This window comes from Lepisma saccharinum, chromosome 1 (genome assembly GCF_977018435.1).
Source record: "Lepisma saccharinum chromosome 1, izLepSacc3.1, whole genome shotgun sequence".
NCBI classification, from domain to species: Eukaryota; Metazoa; Arthropoda; class Insecta; order Zygentoma; family Lepismatidae; genus Lepisma; species Lepisma saccharinum.
Window position 1 is genome coordinate 189,523,764 of NC_139229.1, and position 10,458 is coordinate 189,534,221.

General features: G+C 35.5%; 1 protein-coding gene across 1 annotated transcript in view; it reads left to right on the forward strand.

Annotated features, from left to right (window-relative positions):
• Positions 1-10,458, forward strand: part of Trap1 (TNF receptor associated protein 1) — a 220,702-nt gene that overhangs the window by 207,888 nt on the left and 2,356 nt on the right. The window contains exons 14-16 of the mRNA XM_083109993.1: positions 4,571-4,758; positions 6,745-6,976; positions 9,633-9,705. Coding sequence (XP_082966119.1) covers positions 4,571-4,758; positions 6,745-6,976; positions 9,633-9,705 — 493 coding nt within the window. The remainder of the gene's footprint in view (positions 1-4,570; positions 4,759-6,744; positions 6,977-9,632; positions 9,706-10,458) is intronic.

The window sequence follows — 10,458 nt, forward strand, 5'->3', positions numbered from 1 at the left end:
TGGAAGTTGAGTTGTGTTGCTTACTTCTTGCAATGTAAGTATAATAACATTATGAAAACCAGTTGAGTGCTGAGGGCTTGCAATTTAATTTAAAAATTGTGTTAGTCTGCTCATCCTTCGCGTACAATATATATTCAGGGTGAAGTATCGTTGCAAGAAATTGGTGGCTAGTGTGCGGGAATTTGGTTACACTGAAGAATTATAATTTTTAGACTTATTAGTGTTCGTTCCTTTGTGTACTTCATATTTTCGTTCTGTTGTCGTGAATACAAATTAGTGCAATGACAACGAAGAATGTTTCTATCGTGCCATTACCTACGGGTACTTCAGATTTTAATGCTCAATTATTGGTCATGTTTCGGGAATTGAAGGAATCGAATGACAGCGTAAGGCAAAAGTTGTCTGAGCTTGAAAAATCTCAGAAAGAGCAGTTGTCAGAGCTTGAGAAATCTCAGAGACAGCAGTTGAGAGAGCAGTTGTCAAAGCATGAGAAATCTCAGGGAGAGCAATTGTCAGAGCATGAGAAATCTCAGAAAGAGCAGTTTGCAGAACTTGAAGACAGAACAGTGAAGTGTATGGAAAATATGAACAACACTGTTAAGGAGTTGGGCAATTCACTCCGGATGGAGATTGGGCAGGTTGCTGAAGCTTGCAAAACAGCAAATGATTAATAAAGGGACACGTTAAAGTGTTGGATGAAAATTTCCAACAGTTGAATATATCTGGTGAAGCGAATACCAACAGCATTCGTAAGTTAGAAGATAGTGTTGCTGGATTGGGTTTGCAGGTAAACGAGCAGTGGAATGTTATCAGCCAGATTAGGGAAAGTAATAATGAAGGTATAATTCAACGTGTTGAGATCTGTGAAGCACGATTAAGTGATGTAACAGCTAAACTGCTGATGACTAATACTTCAACAATCCATAAAGCTGCAGGGAACAATGGCAACATTACTGAAATTTCACGTAATCCAGAGCATCCTGTATCTTTATCCTTGTCATCTTCCAGTGCATCAGAAGATGAATCTTTTCCATTGCATATGTCAGGAAAACTAAAATCTACAGGAAATTCTAAATCTAATTTGTCAGCTCCTACTTCACCAGTTAATGTGCGAAATTCTCGATTAAAGAAGCCTCATAAAACTTCACATGTTAGTTATGTTGATCCAGCAAATAATGCTTCACAATCTAGCAATATAGACTCTGATATGTCTGAAGTAAACAAAACTAGATATAATTCGCAAACAACTTCTGGCAAACGATTTAAACCTAATTACAACACCAAGCACTATAGGCACGCTACTATCATTGATTCTGATACAAATAAACCATCTACTTCTAAGGAACAACCACGAAAGTATCTACGGTTGAATGACTTGAATATGTTGCCTAAATTTTCTGGAAATCCAGAGATATCTAGCCCAAGGAAGTTTATTAAAACCTTAACTTCACATTTGGATTTGCTTCAGATTCCAAACGTTCAGAGATTGAGTTGTATTCGGAATTGTTTTCAAGGAACAGCCGAGGAATGATACAATACGCACGTGGATTCCTTTATGACATACAAACATTTTGTACATGAGTTTCTGAACCAGTACACTTCATACTCATTGACGCAGGCTCAGTTGTCAGAATTCAGGAACAGAAAGTATGATCAAAATAGCGGCATGAGCATGGAGGCGTTTGCCACTCGTACTTATTCAACATATTATAATTTGGTAGAGCGTCCTAAAGATGCAGAAGTCATAGACATTTTGATTAATCAGTTCCATCGATTACGGCACAGACGATATTAGGTGCTGGCTTAACGAAGGTTGACGACGTTATTAATTTACTGAAGAGACTGGATTTGATCAAGACCAGATCTGGTAAGAAGTGTGATTTGCCTAGTGATTTTGAAGTGAGAACATCTAGGTTTACTAAGGATTCAAATGCGTCAGATTTCAGAGATAAACAAAAGTACAAAGTTCAGACAGTTAACATGCAACCAAGGAACAGCGAGCAAAATCCTAATCAAGGGAATAATGGACAATTTTCTCGCAACAATAGAGATTCTAATTCTGGTTCTACATCTGGTGGTAGCTCGTATAATAGAGGGCAAAATGTAAATGACAATTCTGATCAGCGTCAGGACTTTACATTCAGAAGAAGGAATCAAAATAATTATGGCAATCAACAGCTCTTTAGAAGAAACTTAAATGCAAATGACAGAAGTTATAACAATACCCAATTTCGACGAGACAGTGGAACACTACAGAATGATAGACGTTCTAATTCAAGGCAAGGTTATCTACAAACAAGGTCCAATTCAGATCCTAATGTGGCTAGTTTTCCTTATTCCCCGAATAATAGTCAAGGTTTAAGCAGTAATGTAAATTTATGTTCTAATTGTCGTCAGCCCTGTGAACAACCATTCGTTTCCCCTAACAGTAATGTCACTTTAAGTAATGGACTGAATGAAAATGCAGCGTCATTTGATCCAAGGGAGAGACAATTAAATCAAAGTATGTTGTCAGGAATGGAAGCATAATTAAAAACTGCTGTGAATCATCTCAATTAAATTTATAAGTTACTATGTAATGTTTTGTATATGGCATTATGCAAATTATGAATATTTCCAGTTAAGTGCTAAGAAAATTTTGCCCTTGTACACAATAGGTGATACATTACAGAATGTCTAAAGTTTGAAATGTTTTAACTGTTATGAGGGAAAGAAATGATAGTTATTGACAGCATTTGAAATATAATTAATTGAAGTTAATAATGTTATTGTAGAAATGAAAGGTGAATTAATTTCACTGATCTGTAGAATGATGTGTGAAGTCAGTCATGATAGTTATGAAATGTTTTACTTTCAAGAGTAATAGTATTTATTAGTAAGCTTGTCGTATGTATGTCTAAATGTTATGCAGAGATCAGGTTTGTTCAGGTAAATAATATTAATGAAGTTATATATAGGGATCAAATAATGATAATTTGAGGCAAGTTTTTCATTGAATGTGAAATGTTTCAATAATCAATGTACTGAAGAGTTTTGTAATGACTCAGCATTTTGTATATTATTTGTAGTAAGTAGTTTAGCCAACAAGGAGATTGGGTTCCGCAAGGCTACTACTAATTATTGTTTCACGTATGTGTGAATTATATATGCCTCATAATTTGACACATAATTTTTATGTCTTGAGAAAACTCCTTGTGATCTGCACATTTTGGATAACATACAGGGTGATCATAAAATGTTTGATCCCTCGATTAGTTTTCTATACAGTGTGGGGGGACTATGTGACTGTCTTCTACATTCACAAATAACTAATATTTACTTTATTTCTATTGTGTACCTTCCTTCCTTCCTCTAATCCCTTTCTGCCATCATAGCGTAGGGTTGGTTGCCTCGATCCATCTCCTCCATTCCTGTCTGTTTCCCATCATTCTCTTCATCATACTTATTGTCTTATTCCTTTCTCTTCCAATCTTTTCCATTCTGTCTTCAAACATTATCCTTGGTCTTCCTTTACCTCTCCTACCTTGCACCTTTACTTCTAGAATTTGCTTTACCTTTTTGTCTTCATTCATTCTGAATACATGTCCCCACCACTTTAGCTGTCTTTTTTCAATTGTTTTCTCTAGCGACTCCTGTTCCACCTCTCTTCTTATTCTTTCATTCCTCACTTTATCTCTCCTAGTCTTATTAACAGCTCTTCTCAGGTATTTCATTTCACTAGCCTGAATTTTACTCAGATGTTTATCTTGAAGTGGTAAACTTTCCATTCCATATGTTAATGTAGGGACCAATACTGATTTGTATACTATTGTGTACAAGTTTATAAAATTAACAGGGAACTATTGAGGTTAAGAACGCTGTATCAATGTCAATATTTGTTTTAAGTTGTTGATTTTGATTCGTTTTTGTTATATGTAAGAAGATTGACTTTAAATGTATTAAAAATCGAAAATGAGTTTATATCAAATGTTATAAAGTGAAATAATATTTTGGAAGTTGAGTTGTGTTGCTTAATTCTTGCAATGTAAGTATAATAACATTATGAAAACCAGTTGAGCGCTGAGGGCTTGCAATTTAATTTAAAAATTGTGTTAGTCTGCTCATCCTTCGCGTACAATATATATTCAGTGTGAAGTATTGTTGCAAAATTGATTTTTTTTTTCTGCCAGCTAATGTGGCATATCAAGACACTGCAAGCACCAACAAATGCAATATGTACTTATGTGGTCATTTCAGCAGCCAATGTAAATGTTCATGTTTTATCACCATGGCCTTCCCGATGATGCAGTGGTAATGCTGTCACCTTGTAATCACAGGGTCCAGGTTTGCTCTTCAGTGGGTGTACAGTGGTTTGGATCTCACTTTAAACTACAGGTCCAGTTTCAAATAACCTATATGAGCATAGAGTGGACTTAAAATGAATTTTGACGAACAAGTTTTTGTTCCATCGTGAAATGGGAATGAACGAATGTAGTGTTAAAATGTAAACTTGTTTTTGAGGGGAGAGGGAATGGTGTAGTGGTCCTAAGTTTACAATGCAGTTTGCCTCTATCTCCACTTTCTTTTTCAGTCGTGCACTTGCAGAGAGTTCTCCGTATTTTGAAGCACTGAAGAAGAAAGATGTGGAAGTGTTATTTTGCTATGAGCCATATGATGAATTAGTGTTGATGCAATTGAGGCAATTTGATAGCCGCCACCTGACATCTATAGAAAAGGAGATGAGGCAAGATAAGGAAGCAGCGAACCTTGATGATCTAGGTTAGTTTCTAATCTGAATTTTGTCTTATGTAATAAGGCTCTTTTTAAGTAGGAATTTGGGGAGGATATTTCAGTTACTTATTTGAGTATTTGTAATATTCTTGAATTATATTTCTCACAGTTTTGCTGCTCTTTTTCTGGATAAAATGAAACCCCACTTCTGTTTTTCAGGTGATGTGAGGAAAATGTCATATCACATTTTGTTAACATGTTTAGTCATTCACAGAAGCAATTATCAAATATTTTCAGCACTAACCATTTCTACATAGTGCCATTGTAAGGAGGTTGAGTATAAATACAAATGAGAAGTTAAGACTCGGTTACTAAGAGACTTATTGTTAAATTCATAGCTGTGTTTATATTTCACCTTTGGTACTGCTAACATTAAATGACGCCTGTGGTTTTGCTTTAGGATTACTTTTCAATAATTGCAATTTTCTTGGTCTGTGCGATTACTGGGTGTTACACCATTATATGAAATTTGAAAAAAAAACAAAAAAAAAAAAACAACAGGACAATCATGCACTGGCCAGTACAAAATATGTATTTCCTGCCATACTTACAAAGTTGTCTTCACATGTGCATGTATGGCTTCATTTCTTTAACCTTTTGACGCCCAAGACCTATTTCACAAGTAAGCCTCTGGGTACCGAGCCGATTTTGAGCAAAATGCAGAGTTTCAATTAAATGAGTGTAGATCGGAGACTAATTGCCCTAGAGAGATGAGTGATATACCGTTGTACGCGGAATGAACCAGAGATTCAGACTATATGAATTTTTTGCAAATTCGGCGTATATGTGGCGGGGGGGAGGGGGCTAACTCTCAAAATTCCAAAATTTCGGAAAAAAAATTTGGTTCCCCCACCCTCCTCCAAAAAAAAAGAACATGACAGTGTCGACATGCACATGGAAATGATCGCTGACATGTAAGGAACACAAAAATATTTGCATTATTATCATATGACCAATGTAACTTGAGTTGTACCCCTAAAAGGAATGGTTGGCACGCCACTGATTCAAGCTTCAAAATGTAGCGGTACCTTGAAATGACTATAGCTCAGAAACTAAATGCCCTAGAGATATGAAAGATATACCGTTGTACAAAGAATGAATCACAGATGTAGACGATACATAATTTATGCACATTCGGCGTATATATGGAGGGGGAAAGGGGGGAAATCCCCTGAAAATACTTTTTTTAAATAAATGGGGTTTCGCCCCCCGCCCCCCGAAAAAAAGGATATGAAAAGTTCAAAATGAACATAGAAATTATCGCTGGCATGTAAGAAACAGAAAAATATTTGCATCATTGTCGTATGACCAATATAACTTGAGTTGTACCCCCAAAAGGAATGGTCGGGACGCCACTGATTCAAGCTTCAAAATGCAGCCTTTCCCCCCCATTTTCATGAAGACAAAAAAAATGCAAAAAACCATTTCTGTTAAATACATGTGTTAGGAACAATATAAAAAAATAAAATCGAAATTCTAGCCAAAAATAGAAAAGTTATAACGTAAAAACTATGGCCTTGACACAGCATCTCGATCGAGACGCTTGGTACCCCGAGGGTTACTTTTGGGTATCTCGTTCAAGACGCTTGGGCACCAAAAGGTTAATATTGTTTCTTATTAATAAATTTTCATTATTATACTTCAGTACCATATCAAATAGATCAGACATCTGAGTTCCAAAGACGTCACAGAACAAGTGTCGAATTGATTATAAAATTGTTCACAAATCTGCTCACAATCTTTTCTTTTCGTATATGCAAACTAATCAAGTGAATGTGTTTTTCCTGATATTTTTATATCCTGAAACTCCTATGACTACATAGTGCAAATTCTCACATTTTTGTATGTGAACTATTTTATTAGGTAATAATTGTAGAACTGCTCGTAAGATTGAAACATAAAGAGGTGATGTGAATTAAACAATTAGATGCACAATCATTTTCATTTATACTGATTACAGAATTCTTGTTCCAGGTCCTGACAGTCTAGCAAAAGGTGAAACAGAAGAGTTGCTCTCGTGGTTGAAGACGGTTCTGTCTGGAAAAGCTCACACCGTGCAAGTGACAAAGAGGCTGGACACACACCCCTGTGTCATCACTGTCGAAGAGATGGCTGCGGCACGACATTTTCTTCGGACACAATCACAGCATCTGCCAGAGGAAAGTCGCTATGTACTCATGCAGCCTCGATTAGAAGTTAATCCTAGGTGAATAAACTCATTAGCAATTTAAATAAAGATTGTTGTTCAATTTTAATAATCCTGTGAATGTTATTGATGATTGTTCTCGATTAGCATGCAATGTTAACTGGACATTATCCATTGTCTAAACTATACTTATTGTAACACTACCTTTAGAGAGACTACCTCTTCTCTCGTATTTAGGTGAACAAATGTATTTTGATGGAGAAGATCGAACCTACGACAGACCTGTAGTTCCATTCAAAGTAGCAAAAACTGCATGTACAAATACCACGTGATTGTGGGCAAGCTTATATGGGAGAATCAGAATGCTAAGAAAGAAATAGATAAATACAAACAGCACACGTGCATAGGTGAAACAGATAGGCAAAAAATAACCGAACATGCATGGAATGAATCACATAGAATTCAGTGGAGCAACGTATCCGTACTACACAAAAGTACCAAATTGGAAACTGAGGAAAATCAAACAAGCAGCCTTCATAGCAATGGCTCGGAACCCTATAAGTCATCCCAGTGTAGAAGTCAAGCAAATATGATCTCCTCTCCTCAAAAATTAGAACTAGCCAATATTAATGCTGAATTCCAGGGAGCACCGTGGAGTGATGCACCAGATTTGTAATAAAATCACAAATCTGTTGTAGGTTCAATCCCTACTACCTGCAAAAAGAAATTTATTCACCTGAAGACGAGAGAAATAGTGCTCTCTCGAAACGTAGCTTTAGAATAAGTATAGTTTAGACAATGGATAATGTCCAGTTAGCATTGCATGCTAATTGTTCAATTTTATTGCAACGTTAAAAATTATGCATAAATGCTTGAGATTGCATTACTGCTACCATCACCCTCCTAGATTTCCTATTTCATACTCAGTGGAATAGTAGGCTAGGTAGGCTACCTTCTACTTGAAGGTAGACTAGGAGAGGAAAACCACACTTCAAGACCCAGGATGGAGCATATCAAACAAATTGCTCAAGATGTGAATTGTGAAAGCTACAGAAAAATTAGCCATTAGCTCAAGACAGGAACAAATGGAGAAATGTAACAACGTAATAGGAGCATAATATTATCAAGCCATAGAGTCACCTTCAATAAATATGAAGGCATGGGAAACAAGTAACAAGAAAAAGAAGGGATGAAGGAAATAGGAAGTGAGGAGGAAAAGTTGGGGGAGTAAAAGTTTTGAATGGCAAACAATCTTGAGCAAATCAAACTCAAGTTGAACACTTAAGAAAGAATCTAGGGATATGCATATTGTGTTTTTGATAGGAGCCTGAAATGTAAGTTCACACACCGCAGAGTTTGATTGATTGGGGGGAGGGGGACTAGTATTGCAATTTTTTCAACACAATTTTGATTTTGTTTCTAAATGCCTGTGTTTATTACAAGTTTGTGTATCCCCTCAATTTTTTTTTAACTTCACGACATCTGAAACTTCTTCAGAGAGTTTAAACTTTTTATGTGTTGCGTAAGCTTAAATGCTTCATCAACATGAATTATTTCTGTACATGCAAGAAAGGGAATAATTAATAATTATTTAGCGATGTATTTTTCTAAATAGCAGCTAAAGTTATTTTTCTGAAATAACTTCGGAATTTACAGATTGTCCATTAACCTTTAGTAGACAAGAGCCTCTACTGGACGAGCATGTCCAGGAATGCACTTTCCAAACTTGTTGCGAAGTACAAAAAAAAATCTTAGCTTGAGAACCAGTTGTTGTCAAGAGATAAAATGAAATTCGTACATTGCATCTCCCAATAATGACAGAAAATCAAAATTTAACAAATAAATTGGTATCCTGCATGCCACTGTGGCTACCACAATAGACGGAAGTGAATGAAAACATGTAGTATGTAGCAGTGTAATTTTGTTGGAAATGGGCGAATACTTCTTGGTGAAATAAATTAAAACAATCCACAAAAGCAGCAATGTTGCTTATGGGGGAAAAAATGGAATTTTGCTTCTAGCGTGGACACTGGATGGACCAAAGGGAAGCACATCAAAGACCACTCTTTGAGGATGTGTAATGCCTGTCTACCAATTTGGAAAACAAACTGAAATTATGCAGCATTTTTGAAAGTCGTAATTTTCAGGGAATTTTTAAAATTAAGCATTTCACCCTGGACCTGTCTGTAATTGTCGCACATCGTTAAAGTGGTCTTTTGGTTTCATTATTACATGTAAAAGTGAAATATATTGGCAAAAACCGCTGGTTGGGGAATTATAACCCATTTTTATAAGATCTATCCCAAAGGGAAACAAAATAATTTTTCACACACTGCTTGCTAATAATAGTAACAATTATATATTGTTACTATTACTATTGCAATGTTATATATTGTTTTGTAATTTCACTATGCCACACCTTCACATATACAAATAAAAAAAGACAGAACTGAAATATCATGCGTAGTTTTCAAGAAATGGCATGTTAATTGCTGCCACACTGTAGTGGAATACATATCCCGCTTGCCCCCTACAGGTTAATTAGGTGTCATTTTTACAGATAGAAAACGTTTCTGCACATGTCAAAATGTATAGAAAACAAATAACAGTATAAGTACATTACTTCTTTAACAGCTTAATACTTATTATAATTCATATTGCATTTATATGTAATATATACGTAATCATATTAATAGTTGGATATTTTCTGTTGCAGTCACCCGATAATCAAGAAGTTGTGTACTCTACGAAATTCAAATCCAAAATTTGCTGAACTTTTAGCTTCTCAGGTAAGATATTTTTTTATGGAATCGTTTATGTTGTGTTCTCAATGCTTATCATCTTATCTCTGACATCTATATGTCTTTATTTCTTTTTCCTGATATTATAGTAACTAATTTAAAATATAATGGAAATTTTGACCTAATTGAGGTTTAATCTGGGAAACCTTGTATTTTATGTAGCTATATCAGGTAATCTACCAAGCTAAAGCCTAGGTTCACCTCTGTTTTTTGTAACTTAGCTATGCTACATTTCCCTTACTTTCACCAAACGTTCAGTGAACTTCTTAGTAGTATACCAGTAGGGAAGGTGCCTACAGTTCAAATCACATAGCAAATAGGACATAAGGCCTATTGTTGAATAATGAGCATAGATGTCACTTTCAAAAGTTGCTTAATCTCTTATTGCCATTGTTTCTTGTGTGACCCCCCCCCCCCTCCGGCCCACCCTCTAACATCTATATGTCTTTATTTATTTTTCCTGATATATCATTACTCGTCTGACATAAGCACCATAAACATTTTTTTGTGAGTTATCTTTTTTTGTTTTAAATTTAAACCATGCATTGATTGTTAGACAGACATGAAAGTGGGTCATATCATAGCCAATAGTTTCTAAAACCCACACTTGCAAAATATGTCTTTTGTACTTGTATTCACCTCCATTCATCAGATATAAAGCAGTATGAAAAATTTTCAAATGGCACTTACATCTCGATCAGCTAAGTGGAAATATATGACAAAGGAATAGCTCAGTACCAC